This window comes from Bombina bombina, chromosome 6 (assembly GCF_027579735.1).
Source record: "Bombina bombina isolate aBomBom1 chromosome 6, aBomBom1.pri, whole genome shotgun sequence".
NCBI lineage: Eukaryota > Metazoa > Chordata > Amphibia > Anura > Bombinatoridae > Bombina > Bombina bombina.
Genome location: NC_069504.1, coordinates 119663471 through 119679132, shown reverse-complemented (window position 1 = coordinate 119679132; position 15662 = coordinate 119663471). Strand labels below are relative to the sequence as shown.

The window sequence follows — 15662 nt, the reverse complement described above, 5'->3', positions numbered from 1 at the left end:
CTGGGCTCTATGGGGGAATGTGTCGTATAACAGGCAGGACCTGTTTTTGGTTTTCACACTCCTTTTTCAGACCTTTTTTCTTTCGGTTCTGTACCGGATAGTTTATTTTAAACTCTGGATTGTTTTAGAAACTCTTTTTAGAAAGACGTTTCATCGCATGGGATTTCGACCCTATCGACTTTGATGGTCAAGAGGCTGGAGCTCGGGTTGATTGTTCTCCCGATATTTTAGAGGACATTTTTAGCCTTGGAGCTTAATTAATTTGATGTCTCAGTTGTTCTAGCTTTGCTGGAACTTAAGAAGTTTTCATTTTTAGCACTGGAGTGCTCTGGAAGATATGTTGTATCCTAGATGACGGGCAAGACCTGTTGTGGATACTAGTCAGGTCTGTTTTCCTTCGCTCTACTTAGCAAAAGGAGTTTTTTTTCTTCTAGATTCCGGTATAGGTACAGCAGGCCCATCTATCCTAATTAACAGGCTGGAGCTTTTTTTAGGTGTTACCTGGGATGGGTGCTTGATACTGGATCATATGGATCTAGGGAAATAGGTTTCCTTTCTGGTCAGGGAAGACTAGGGACTTTTGGAGTCTTTGTTTCGGTATATTTCTCACTGTTTGATATTTCTTCTGCTGTTGGTGCATACCCTAATAGGGGGAGGGTCTTCCCGTCCTACTTGGGTTCTATGATATGGATGCGGAGTTTATCAGTTCTTCTTTCACTGGAGAATGTAAGGTTCTTTCTTCCTTCGGTTCTTAGCAATCGTATTTTTCAGTAAACCTAGTTCTGATCCTTCTTGGGATCTGGGGTTTCAGATGGCAGTATCCTGCTTCCAGACTTTTCTTTAGTTCCCAGGTCTCGGCCTTTCTGGGTTTCTTACCTTCACCTGCTAAAGGATTTTCCCATGTCTTTTTGATCATCTGAGTTGGATCCAGACCTGAGTTGCTGGTATAGACACCAGGGTGGATCTGGATGCTGTTTTGTACCAGGGTACCCTACCTAGCAAGCTGAAGGCTTAGCGTTGGGGCAGCTTTCTGTTAATCCGGAGTTCTTGTAAACTTTCCATTTGGGTTATGTCCTCCAGTACCCTTCTGGCCTTTGTGACGTGGGGGTGGTGAGTGATAGACACTGCCGAAGCCGTGAGTTCAACATGTTGTTGGTGTTTCAGCCTTAAATAGTCTTACCTGGATTACCGGTGGAGAAAATCAATTCCCAGTGTTCCGTTCAGATCTCCTTGTTCGTAGAAAATTTTCTCTTCTCCAGGAACAGTTTGGACCTGTCCGTGGGAGAGAGTGTTTTAGGGAGGTTCGCTGGTTGGGAGTTTCCTTGCGATTATTCCTTTGGTTCCTCAGCAAGCATTCTGCTTGGAGGAGGTGGTCTTCGGGGTACGTACCAGTTGGGACCTCTTAGTGGGGAGACCCTGTTTTGAAGAAGGATAGTTCCTCCTGCTTATTGGGGGGGAGGGTCTCGTGTTTGGTGTTGGGTGGAAGCCCACGTCGGCTCATCACCACCGACCCGCTCTATGAGCGTACTTTTTAGCAGGACTAAGTGGCCTAAAGGATGGCTATCCTGAGGCTTGGAGTTGACTCAGGAGCAGGTTAGCTCCTCTGCTTCTGTAGCAGAAGGTGGGTTTCCTCCCGGGGGGCTCCGGCCTTTTCAGTCTGCTTATGCTAGAATTCAAGCTTTCCTTAGAGGGGTTATTTTAACCTTATTCTCTTCGGCCATATCGCTCTTTGTGGTGAAGGGTCGATCTTAGCAGGAACAGACGTCAGTGAGACGGTTTGCTTCAATTACATTTAGAGTTAGGTCTCAGTTTTGGGGGTTTGCCTTTATGGACCTTGTTTAGGAACCTGCGGGTGCAGGATCCTTGTGTTCTTCACATCCTGGACTCTCTGGGGCTAACTGTGTGGAATTGTTTGCTTAGCCTTAGCCAAGAGAGGTTTTTCTGATGGAGTGTTGTTCTCTCGGCTTAGTTCTTAGGCCGGGGTATAGTCGCTTCTATCATAAGGGGTGCAGGACTTTTTGTTTGTTTTATAGGAATCTTTTTCTTTTCTCCAGTATGTTCTGGGGAAAGGGCCCTCTGTAGCTCCCTTAGGGGATAGTTTTAGGCCCTGTCTATCTTACTGCTCGGAAAGCTTACGAGCTTCCAGATGTCAGTTTTGCTCAGGTTTTGCTTAGTTGAGGCCTGTGTTTAGATTCAGTACTCCTCTATGGGGTTTTCTTTTTGTTCTAAAGTTTTGCAGATGGCTCCGTTTGGGCCTATGCATGGAGTTGATGTTAAATCTTTCTATTTGAAAGATTTTCTTTTTTTCTATTGGTTATTGCTTCAGCGCACAGATTTTCTGAGTTGGCTGTCTTGCAAGGTCAGGACCCTTACCTAGTTTTCATACGGCTAGGGCTGTTCTCTGGGTTAGTTTTCTTCCTATGGTTGTTTCACATCACAATATCTATCATGAGAATGTGGTTCCTTCCTTGTGTCCTAATCCTCCTTCTTCAAAGGAGGGGTTATTTCATAACTTGGATGTGGTTCGGGCCTTGAAGTTCTATCTTAAGGCTACTAGGGAGTTTTTGTCAAACTTCTTCTTTGTTGTGTCTATTCTGAGAAGTTTAAGGGGTCCGAAGCTTTGGCCACTTCCTTGTTTTTTCTGGTGGAGGAGCTTGTTCTCTTAGCTTACAGATTCAGCAGAACACAAGCCTCCTCAGAGGCTTAAGGCTCATTCATCTAGAGCTGTGGCTCCCTCTTGGGGTTTGAGAACAAGGCACTTAGCGATCAGAATTGTAGGGAGTCTACCTGGTCTTCCTTACATATATTTTTTTTTTTAAATTTTTACATATTTGAAGTTTTTTTGTTTCGGCTGAAGCTGCTTTTAGGAGCAGGGTTTTGCAGGCTGTGGTGCCCTCAAGATAGAGTCCGCCTATCTTGTTACCCTCCCGTTCATTCAGTGTCCTCTAGAGCTTGGGTATATGTTTCCCACAAGTAAGGAATGAAGCCATGGACTCTCTTCATATTAAGATGATAAACATAAATTATGCTTACCTGATAATTTCCTTTCCATCTGTATGAGAAGAGTCCATGGCTCCCGCCCTGATATTACTCCTACTGCTCCTTGTTCCCTTCGGCAGAATGACTGGGGGATGAGGGGAGTGGGCAAGGTATTTAAGCCTTTGGCTGGGTGTCTTTGCCTCCTTCTGGTGGCCAGGTTCTGTATTACCACAAGTAAGGAATGAAGTCGTGGACTCTCCTGATACAGATGGAAAGGAAATTATCAGGTAAGCATAATTTATGTTTTTATTAAACTCCAATGTATTATCCTGTTTGTGGAAATGAATGTAAAAGCATTACATGTTATAAATTCAAAGTTGTAGTTAATGTGCCGTCCCTTAAGTTGCTGGGATATATTTTATATAAATGATGAAAGAATTCTAACCTTTATAACACTTAAAGCAGAAAATATATTGGTGTAAAATATTAACCATAACACATAATCTTTTTAATTTATTAATCAGTGTGATTAGTGTTACATATTCACTTTTGTGCAGTCTGAAACATAAATTGTTATTATAAGATTGTTTACAGGCAGGAAAGCAAACACAAGAAAATGCACTTATACTTTAGAGCATTTTCTTATTGCACTATTGCTTGCCAATACCTAAATGTTTATCTCTGTTTAAGGCTAAAGTTTGCTTCAGAGCATCAATACATTGCTGATTGATGGCTACTCACATATGCCACCTCTGATTGTATCAGCAGCTGTGTTCAGCTCAGGGCCATATTGGCGTTCTTAAGCAGACTTTATCTATGTGTTTAACCTATTAGCAACAGTACAAAATGAGAATTCTGTAATGAATTTTCTATGATGCAGCAATTGTTATCTCTAAAATGAGTAGTCCTGTGTCCATCCAGGTGCTAGCTAATTGTCATAACAAGGACAAATACCTCTCAGCATTAGTTCTGATTTGGAGGTTCTAGTGATATTTAAAGTGATGGTAAACTTGACATGTTTTCAAATAATTTCCGACACCTAAACAATATTTGACAGGGACTTTAATTGATAACTTCTAATGAAGATGGGCTGTAACTTTTTTAATCTAGCCATGCCATTCTAATACCCCACTCTCTGGCCAATTATTTCAAAACTCATATTTTCTTGTGAGCTAACGGTTTGAACTGTTCTCCAATCGATGCTCTAGCTACAAAAAAGTGCCTTATGGCTACAGTGCTGATTGGAGAACAGTTCAAACCGTTGTCTCACACAAAAAATCATATTGTAACATTTGTCTTTCATTTCAGTAGTAGAGCTGCGACATGGTTAATGCATTTATTATTAGTGCTAATGTGTTTGTCAGTACAATAAGATGGACGTTCAGTTGCTAAGTATTGTTTCCTGTTCTGTATATAAAACTGTAATTTGTATCATTAAGACATGTTCTTGCTGTGTCATGTTTATTATTGTGTGTCATTCCCATTTTTTGTTGTTGCATCTAATTTATAGGATTTCTCAGATAGCAGAATCTTATGTCTTACTCTTGTGGCGTTTCCTGGAGACAAAGAGCATTGGATCTTGGCAGGGACACAGTCTGGGGATCTATTGGTTGCAAATACTGAGAATTTGAAAGTAAAGCACTCCCTCCAGAAAATGCCTGACTCTGTTACATGCTTGTTCCTCTGTTGTATGATAAAGCAGGGGTATGTATTAGAGTTATTCCTAATTGCTCATCAATATTTATACTGTATTTTAATTCTCACTCTGTAATTTTACATAACTCTCCTGTACATAATTAAATATTTCTTATGTCATTCCCCACTGAGCTGTAGACTGACATACACACTTAATCTTGTTTACCTTCCTCGCATTCACATCAGACCTCTCATTTAGCTGGTTTCCCAGAAGTCCTCTCATTTGTTCATGCTTTTGTTTTCAGGAGCTTTGGACTCTATAATATAATTCTTATGAACAATCCTTTAAAACAGGAGATATTTTTTTATTATATGCATATTTATTCTGTGCAGCTTTCAATATTTAAAGGTATAGGAAAGTAAAAAATAAACTTGTATGATTTAGATAGAGCATGACATTTCTATTTTAAATGTGCTTTGTTCTCTTGGTATCCCTTGTTGAAAAAGAAAACGCACATATCCTACACATATCCTAGTGGGATCTAGCTGCGGATTGGTGCCTGCACACATTTATATCTTGTCATTGGCTAGCTAGATGTGTTCAGCTAGCTGCCAGTAGTACAATGATGTTCCTTTATCAAAGGATAACAAGAGAATGAAGCAAATTTGATAATAGAAATACATTGGACAGTTGTTTTAAAATGTATCTTTTATCCAAATCATGATAGAAAATGTTGGGGTTTACTGTCCCTTTAATTAAACAATTTGGAGTACAAGCAGACCCCTGTTACTGTGTATGTGTGTTTTTATGTATTTATTCGTTTTTTTTTTTTCTAAGTCTATAGCTCAGAGCTCTACAGCATAGAGGCTGCCTGAAGTGTTGGCAGCTGACTTCTGGTATAGCCACTTGTTAGGTATTTTATGAAGCATTGGTCCTACTAGAATTATATACAGCAGCGCACGTGTCCCCTTGACACACAAGTGGCTATATATGTGAGGGTGCATTATCTCTTTCATGTCAAATTTACAGTATTACAGCTACTGTTTTGGCTGTATCACCCAAGGTGTTAAACTGGGTAGGAGCTAGCTTGGAGGTTGCCTTATTTGCAAAGTAAATATTAAAAGTTGTCCTAAATAAACTTGAATACTTAAAATGACTTTACTCCTTTTAACAGGTGATGCACAATGCATTATTTCAGTTGCTATTTATTTTAAAGTCCAGTGTCCATTTAAATTTTTTTTTATTATCCAAAGTTAATACAGCTCCCATGTATAATGATGCATAAATATGCTGACTGTTTATAAATAAAATATTAAAATAACAGTATTTTGTTAGTTTTTATTAAAGAATCAGTTGCATTAAAAAAAAAAAAATAACCTTCGGAAGGAGATAATGCACACACACTGCAAACGATGCGGCGCAAGGCGAAGCAGCTGCTTTGATCTGCGTCGCATCGCTTCTAAATATTTCAACTCTGAGCGCTCAGCTACGCGATCTGATGCAGCTGAGCGTGCAGAGATGAAAATACGCATTGCCGCATTGCTTGCAGTGTGTCACAGCCTTCAGTGTCATGCTACTTTTTTTCCAGGATGTAGATCCATGAGAGTGTATGTCCAAAATTTTCTTGAGTATCCTTGATTTTATAAATATATTGGGCTAGATTACAAGTGAGGTGCACACTATTTTGCGCAAGCGATAGCGTATTTTCGTGTGCCTTTTTAATTGTGCTGATATTACAAGTGAGCGAAATCACGATTGTGCTAGCGCTATTGCCCTTTTATGCTTCAATCCTTACCGCGATCTCAGAGCTGTGGTTAACTGTTTTCCGAAACAAAAAACTTGCACAAAACACTTAAAAATTCATTGCAAGGTATAGTTACACTCATGTTCACACTGTCTAATAAAAACAAATTTAAAAAAAAATATTGCACCAAAAAGTGGTAAGGAAAGTTATGAAACAAATACTGTGCCACTTGTAATCTAGACCATAGTATATCTGAAAACAAATATTAATGAGTGATAAATAACATTGATTCATAAAAAATAATAATTTTATTAATTACTAAATTGCAACCAGTGAAACCAATCAGTATGGTGATAGCCTGGTGGGGAAATGCCAGCAGGGTTTGTTATGATGCAACATTTAGTACTCTTGCTATAGTTTCACAACCCCTAAATATAGACACTAGACCTTAAGCACATATAATTTGCTTCAGTATTTTTTTCATTAATGGCATGTTTACCATGTTTAATTCAGACATAGATTGAGGGTGATTTAGGAATGCTACTGTTAGGGTCATTAAAAGAATCCTTGTTATGCTGTGCACATCTTACTCATTTCTGGGTTTTTTAGAATTATATTGGGAGATTTGAGGTCTCATTTGATAACTGGATTTAGAAAAACAAACTTTAAACAGGATTTTGTTTTCTATATTGTCATAATTAATTTGTAAAATATTGTTTATTTTAGTCATAAGAAGACTTTTGTTCTAGTGGGGACAGCAAATGGTCAAATAGCAGTTTTTGATGCTTCTGACATAAAGGTAAGCAATTAGCATACCATAATCCTCATAAATGTCATGGCAAATCACTGTTTTACACCATAAAGTCAATGTATTTAAGAGTTACAGTTCATTAGTTATTAAGCCCATGTAAGAATGATATAGGCAAATTCAATAAATAAAATAGCATTGGGATAAACGCAAGGTGTATTTACAATAAGGCCAAAGAACAGATACCTCTTTACATGTTTTATGTAACTTTTGCAATTCTGAAATTAGTCATTTCTTTATTTTCCGTTAGCCATAATGATGAACTGATCATTTTTTATTTTATTATAAGGCACTTGTCTTTGTGGTCTTTTGGTCCTTATGATGTGTTGTGTAACTAAGAATGAAATAAACACTGTATTTCATTGGAAGGGCCATTATAGTCGAAACATTGCATGCTCTAACTTGTAAGAACATGTCATTTTAAAACTATTGACCCTACCCCTCTATGAATCAGATTACAAATGGCTCGCTGAATTACTTTTTCGCGAAATTTTCTGCCACTAGGATTAGGTCAACAACCATCATAAGAGCTTTAATCCCCCCCCACCTCCTCTCAGTTTGTTCCTCAGAAGAGAGAGGTTGAGAGAGGTGCTCTGCAAGGAAGATTTTATTATTTTCTATCTAATCATTTATTGGGAGCTCAGACCTTACTTGAGACTCGGTTCCACTCTTCCATCTTCACTCAGGGAAGACTTCAGGATAATTTTTCCAAGATTCTAAGTGAAGAGGGGGTAAAGGAATACGTAAATTATGGCATGGCCGTACTCTCACAGGTAAATATCTCAACCATAATTGCCCTCTGGTGTCACAGGGATCCTGTCCCTTAGCCTCCACCTGAGGGGTTGCTGATATATTGGTCCAAGCTCTGTCTCTTTCTCTGGCTACTGCTCATACATACAGAATGGTATATTTCCTTCAGGAACATGGATGGGAAATCAATGTCCCCAAAAGTTCATATCATCCGCCACAAGGGTGTTTTTTCTGGGTGTGATAATAGACTTGATTCAAATGCACTAATTTTTCACGGGATTTTGCAGAACCAAACTTTAGACTGCCTGTCCTTCCCTACAGATGGCTCATTCTCCATCTGTAGCACAATGTGTGAAAGTAATGGGTCTTAGGGTAGCAGCGTCAGACGTGCGGTATCTTTGGCTCACTTTCATCTTCATCCTCTCCAGTTGTCCATGCTTTGACAGTGGTCAAAGGATTGTTTCCATCTGGAAAGCAAAAAGAGCTCAGTTCTTCAGTCACACAATCTCTCTCATGGTGTAAAGAAAATCCCTATTCGACCCTTGGAGCTTCTTTTCTTCAGCCTATCTAGACAGTAGTCACTACAGATGCAAGTCTGATGGGTTGCATTGCTGTTATTCCAGTCAGACAATGTCACTGCTATGACTTACATCAATCAACAGGGAGGGACTCGCAGTCGCTTAGCTATGAGAGAGGTATCTCACATTCTGTCTTGGGCAGAGGAAAACCGCGGCACCGTATTGGCCATTCACATTCTGGGAGTGAACAATTGGGAAGCAGATTACCTAAGTAGTCAGTCCATCAATCCAGGAGAATGATATCCCTTTATCAGGACTTGTTCGATCATTTAGTCCTGATGTGGGGTCTTCCAGAAAAATTGCTCTCATTGTGTCTAAATTGAACCCCAAACTTCCGGTTTATTGTGCCAGGTCAAGGTATTTAGGAGCTCACATGATAGATGCTCTAATTCTCATAGCATAGAACTTGGTATGCGCACCTAATACAGATATCCACTCTTCTTCAATGGGTTCTACCCCTAAGGAAAGATCTGCTGTCTCATGGACCCTTTTATTATGTGGATCTCAAATCTATGAATTTTTTCGTGCGAAGTTTAAAAACAGCGGCTTCTCAGATTCTGTTATCTCTCTTTTGCTGCAGACCAGAAAGCCTGTCACGCAGAAAATTTATTATAAGATTTGAAAAGCTTACTTACTTTGGTGTTCTTCTAGAGTTTTTTCTTGGAAATCTTTTAGAATCCCTAGAATTCTTCAGTTCCTTCAAGATAGACTAGATAAGGGATTATCGGCTAGTTCTTTAAAGGGTCAGCTTTTGGCATTATCGGTTTTGTTTCACAAAAAATGGGCAAATTACCCGATGTTCAAACTTTTGTCCAAGCCTTGGTGAGAATTCGCCCTATTATTGTTCCCAGTTCTCCACCTTGGAATTTTAATCTGGTTCTTTCTGTTCTGCAAGGTCCCTCTCTTTGAATCTATGCAAACCTTGGACCTAAAGTAATTGTCATGAAAGGTTCTCTTTCTTCTAGCCATTTCTTCCGCTAGAAGAGTTAATGAATTATCTGCTCTGTCTTCTGATCACACCACCTTGATTTTTCATCAAGATAAAGCGGTATTAATCAGGAAATTGTTGTTCCTTCACTGTGTCCAAATCCTTTTAACCCTAAGGAACGCCTGCTTCACATTTTTGGATATAGTCAGAGCCTTAAAATTCTATATTCAGGCTACCAAATACCTTAGACAGACTTCTAGCTTGTTTGTCCACTTTTCAGGTCCCAGAAAGGGTAAAAACGCTACAGCGGTGGCCTCGGCATCATGGCTAAAACAGACTATTCATAAGGCTTGCTTGGTTGCTTAAAAAACGCTTCCAAAAAGAGAATTTCTCTCATTCCATTCCCTTGTAAAAGAAAAAAACAAAACAGGAGATATTCTAAACAATAGGGTTAATATTTCAAACCACTTGGAGATAGGCTGGAACTTCAAACAAACAGTTGAACAGGAAACTCATCCTCCCACCCACTTCTTTCTTTCTTTTCTTTTTTATGTTTCTGTTTGTAGCAGAGTGCCTTGAAGTTCTTTTTCTATTGGATGGATTCCTATAAACTCTCTTGAATCTCTGTGACCCCTCTTTCCTCTGTTCATGGGAACTGAAAGGTTCTTACCATGCCTCTTTGGCACACTGTCTCACAAGCTTTCTCCTTTTATACAGGGTGTACCTCACAACTTGCTACTGTGTATTTGACATATTGCATTTGCTCTATGGAACACAGGAAACTTTTAGGGTACTATATAGGTTTAGATCTCCTCTGTTTGAAATAGCTGTGCTCCTCATCCATGCATCATTCCAACTTGGAGCAGTCTGTTTCTTCAGTTTGTTCTAGTGCGCAGCTATAGGCTTACATGTAGTAATTTGACTTGACTGCATCCTTCATCTGCAGCAGGTTACCAAAGCTTCCAGACATTAGCAGTGTTCCTCTCTGGTAGTGACTACACTGACAATTACGTGGTTACATTTAAAGCATAACTTTTACTATTATTCAATAAAAAGTATTTGTGTAAAAAAAAAAAACTAGTTTAAAATATAAGTACAAAAAAACCTCTTACAGCAGAGAAAGTAATTAAAATGAATGTTATTCACACAACAAATAATAATTTGGTAGTCTCTCGCTCTCTAAAAAAATAAATAAAAAGGAACCTCTCTGTTGCTTCATGTAAATCTAAGCTACCTTCTGGCTGTTCAGTAAATCTTTGTTCCCAGTATTTTGCACAGGTGCTATCTCCTAATACCAGCGGTACATGAATAGTCTTTTTGCCACTGTTAAAACCTAACAGGACTCGATATATGGTCTCCATGGATGGAGAAGTTCCCTACTTGAAAATTTGCAAGATATGCCAACCCTTCATCCTCCATTCCTACTTCTACCCCCCCCCCCACTTCTTCCCCCCCCCCCTTTTTTTTCCTCCCTCTCCTACATTCCCCCCATTCTTGTACCAATCTACGAGAAGTATACTTCTATGAGACACCCAAACCAAAATGAGAACCAATGACATATCCCGGAGCCCTGTAGGTCATTTTTGACCGGCAGGCTCGCAAATCTAATCCAGGCATTATAAAAGTTACTGTTATATATAGTGTGCTACCTCTTCCGCTATTGTCTGTATTTTGCACTTATCTAGTACTCTATAATGTTTATATTGTTCCTGATATGCATCATGTAATAGTAGTTACTGTATAAATGTACAAATATCCCTGCGTGGATACACATGATAGCTACAACTGTATTCTTTTATTTGACTTGTTCTCACAATAAAAAAAATTTAACAAAAAAAGGAGAAAAAAAAAAAAAAAAACGAACAGGACTCAAATGTGTCTTCTCTGGGGCCATTGAGCTGTTTCCTCTTATTCACATGGGGAATTTTATAAAATGTCAGTTGTTATTATTAGGTCTCATTCATTCCACAACAATCTCTACCCTCTATCCACACCTGCTCCTTGAGTCTGAAAATGCTGTAGGGGTACAAATAGAACCTCTGTGTGGAATCATTTAATAATTCTAATTTTAAAAAAAAGTCTGAATGCCATGTTTTTTCTAGTGTCTCATGAAACTTTCTCAAAGAGAATTTTCTGAAGATTCCCTAGAATGTTCTGACCCAGTCTTAAGTTTATGTATATGGGTGCTTTAAAGATTTTTGGTGTCTAATCTAATCCTGGTCAGATTAAGAAAGTCTGTCTTTTTGACTGTGTGTGTATTATTTTTTCCTGTTTATGTATTTATCTCTCATTTCATTAAGGCAAATGGGCAAAGCCAGGAAAGAAGAATAAGGAATTGTAAAATGTGACTATTCTTTTTGAGGATGTTAAGTCCTGTGAGGGGACATTGGGCCATAAAGTTACATCTAACATATTCAAACTTTCTCTTGTAAGGTGTATCCAGTCCACGGATTCATCCATTACTTGTGGGATATTCTCCTTCCCAACAGGAAGCTGCAAGAGGATCACCCACAGCAGAGCTGTCTATATAGCTCCTCCCCTAACTGCCACTACCAGTTATTCTCTTGCAGCTCTCGACAAGAAAGGAAGTATCAAGAGAGATGTGGTGAATTAGTGTAGTTTATCTTCAATCAAAAGTTTGTTATTTTTAAACGGTACCGGCGTTGTACTGTTTTTACCTCAGGCAGAAATTAGAAGAAGAGTTTTGCCTGAGGTTTTTGATGATCTTAGCAGGTTGTAACTAAGGTCCACTGCTGTTCTCACACATAACTGAAGAGTATGGGAAAACTTCAGCTGGGGGAACGGCCTGCAGAATTAACTGCTCTGAGGTATGTTCAGTATATTTTTTTCTAGAGAGATGATAAGGTCTAGAAAATGCTGACAGTGCCTGATATATTTAAGGTAAGCCTGATTACAGAGATTTAACAAACGACTGGCATCATGCTTGCAGTAAAGGGTAATATTCAGGTTACTTGCTCTTATTACTTAGTATGTAAAACGTTTGCATGAAATATAAAAAACGTTTTTTACTGAGGGTGATACATCTTTATTTGGGGCCTAGTTTTCCACATGGCTGACTAGATTTCTCCTAGGAGTAGTTATTTATGGCCCTTTCACTTTGAGTGCATGGTGGGAGGGGCCTATTTTCGCGCTCTAATTGCGCAGTAGTTTTTACATTCTGAGACATCCAGCTTCCCTGAAGGAGTCCCCTAACATCTTGGACCTCTGTAAAGGGTTTTTGTGCCTACAAAAGTCGTTTTATGGGCAGTTAGGAGCCACAGTAGAGCTGTGGCAGTTTGCTTGTGACTGTTATAACGGTTTTACCGTTTTTCTGCTTCGTTTTTGAGCCTGAGGGGTTAATCATCCATTTGCAAGTGGGTGCAATGCTATTTTAGTCTATTATACACACTGTAAAAATTTCGTAGAGTTAACTGTTTTTTTTCACTGTTTTGCAGTTTTTGTGTTTGTTTTCTTCCCTTAAAGGCACAGTACCGTTTTTTATATTCTGCTTTTTCACATTAATTAAAGTGTTTTCAAGCTTGATGGTCTCATTACTAGTCTGTTAAACATGTCTGACATAGAGGAAACTCCTTGTTCATTATGTTTAGAAGCCATTGTGGAACCCCCTCTTAGAATGTGTACCAAATGCACTGATCTTACTATAAATTTTAAAGACCATATTCTGGCTTTAAAAGATTTATCACCAGAGGAAATTGACGAGGGGGAAGTTATGCCGACTAACTCTCCCCACGTGTCAGAGCCTATAACTCCCGCTCAAGGGACGCCAAGTACATCTAGCGCGCCCATTGCGTATACTTTACAAGACATGGCGGCAGTTATGAATCATACCCTTACAGAGGTATTGTCCAAACTGCCAGGTTTACAAGGAAAGCGAGACAGCTCTGGGGCTAGAACAAATACAGAGCTCTCTGACGCTTTAGTAGCTATGTCTGATATACCCTCACAATGTGCAGAAGCCGAAGCAGGAGAGCTTCTATCTGTGGGTGATTTTTCTGACTCAGGGAAGACACTTCAACCTGATTTTGATATGTCTATATTTAAATTTAAGCTTGAACACCTCCGCATGTTGCTCAGGGAGGTTTTAGCAACTCTGGATGACTGTGACGCCATTGTAGTCCCAGAGAAATTGTGTAAATTGGATAAATACTATGCAGTGCCTGTTTACACTGATGTTTTTCCAATACCTAAGAGGTTTTCAGAAATTATTACTAAGGAATGGGATAGACCAGGTGTACCGTTCTCTCCCCCTCCTGTTTTTAAAAAGATGTTTCCTATAGATGCCGCTACACGGGACTTGTGGCAAACGGTCCCTAAGGTGGAGGGAGCAGTTTCTACCCTAGCGAAGCGTACAACTATCCCTGTCGAGGACAGTTGTGCTTTTCTAGATCCAATGGACCAAAAATTAGAGGGTTACCTTAAGAAAATTTTTATTCAACAAGGTTTTATTCTTCAGCCCCTTGCATGCATTGCCCCTGTCACTGCTGCTGTGGCCTTCTGGTTTGAGTCCCTAGAAGAGGCTCTACAGGTAGAAACCCCATTGGATGATATCCTTGACAAGCTTAAAGCTCTTAAGCTAGCCAATTCATTTGTTTCTGACGCCGTTGTTCATTTAACCAAGCTAACGGCTAAAAACTCAGGTTTTGCTATTCAGGCGCGTAGGGCGCTATGGCTCAAATCCTGGTCAGCTGACGTTACTTCAAAGTCTAAGCTTCTCAACATTCCCTTCAAGGGGCAGACCCTATTCGGGCCTTGACTGAAGGAGATCATTTCTGATATTACTGGAGGAAAAGGTCACGCCCTTCCTCAGGATAGGTCCAACAAATTAAGGACCAAACAGACTAATTTTCGTTCCTTTCGAAACTTCAAGAGTGGCGCAGCTTCAACTTCCTCTAATACAAAACAAGAGGGAAATTTTGCCCAGTCCAAGCCGGTCTGGAGACCTAACCAGGCTTGGAACAAAGGAAAGCAGGCCAAAAAACCTGCTGCTGCCTCTAAAACAGCATGAAGGGTCAGCCCCCGATCCGGAAACGGATCTAGTAGGGGGCAGACTTTCTCTCTTTGCCCAGGCTTGGGCAAGAGATGTCCAGAATCCCTGGGCGTTGGAAATTGTGTCCCAGGGATATCTTCGGGAGTTCAAAGCTTCTTCCCCAAAAGGGAGATTTCATCTTTCACAATTATCTGCAAACCAGATAAAGAGAGAGGCATTCTTCCATTATGTTCAAGACGACCTAGTTATGGGAGTTATCCACCCAGTTCCAAAGGAGGAACAGGGGCAAGGCTTCTATTCAAATCTGTTTGTAGTTCCCAAGAAAGAGGGAACCTTCAGACCAATCTTAGATCTCAAGATCCTAAACAAATTTCTCAGGGTCCCATCCTTCAAGATGGAGACTATTCGAACCATCCTACCTATGATCCAGGAGGGTCAATATATGACTACCGTGGACTTAAAGGATGCTTATCTTCACATTCCGATACACAGAGATCATCATCGGTTTCTCAGGTTTGCCTTCCTAGACAGGCATTACGAGTTTGTGGCTCTTCCCTTTGGGTTAGCTACGGCACCAAGAATCTTTACGAAGGTTCTAGGGTCACTCCTAGCGGTCCTAAGGCCGCGGGGTATAGCAGTAGCCCCTTACCTAGACGACATTCTGATACAGGCGTCGAATTTTCAAATCGCCAGGTCCCATTTGAACATTGTTCTGGCATTTCCGGTGGAAAGTGAACGAAGAAAAGAGTTCTCTATCCCCTCTCACAAGAGTTTCCTTCCTAGGAACTCTGATAGATTCTTTAGTAATGAAGATTTACCTGACAGAGGCCAGGTTGTCAAAACTTCTAAATTCCTGCCGTGTTCTTTATTCTACTTCTCGCCCTTCAGTGGCTCAGTGTATGGAAGTAATCGGCTTAATGGTAGCGGCGATGGACATAGTGCCGTTTGCCCGCCTACATCTCAGACCGCTGCAACTGCATGCTCAGTCAGTGGAATGGGGATTACACAGATTTGTCCCCTCTAATAAATCTGGATCAAGAGACCAGGGATTCTCTTCTCTGGTGGCTATCTCAGGTCCATCTGTCCAAGGGTATGACCTTCCGCAGGCCAGATTGGACAATAGTAACGACAGATGCCAGCCTTCTGGGCTGGGGTGCAGTCTGGTACTCCCTTAAGGCTCAGGGCTCGTGGATTCAGGAGGAGGCACTCCTTCCTATAAACATTCTGGAAC

At 40.1% G+C, this 15662-nt stretch overlaps 1 protein-coding gene across 3 annotated transcripts in view; it reads left to right on the top strand.

Moving 5' to 3' along the window:
- The window catches only part of LRRK2 (leucine rich repeat kinase 2), a 649887-nt gene that overhangs the window by 598787 nt on the left and 35438 nt on the right, over nt 1-15662 (top strand). For all 3 annotated transcript variants that reach the window (XM_053716587.1, XM_053716586.1, XM_053716588.1), the window contains 2 exons: nt 4490-4683; nt 7086-7158. In XM_053716587.1, coding sequence (XP_053572562.1) covers nt 4490-4683; nt 7086-7158 — 267 coding nt within the window. The remainder of the gene's footprint in view (nt 1-4489; nt 4684-7085; nt 7159-15662) is intronic.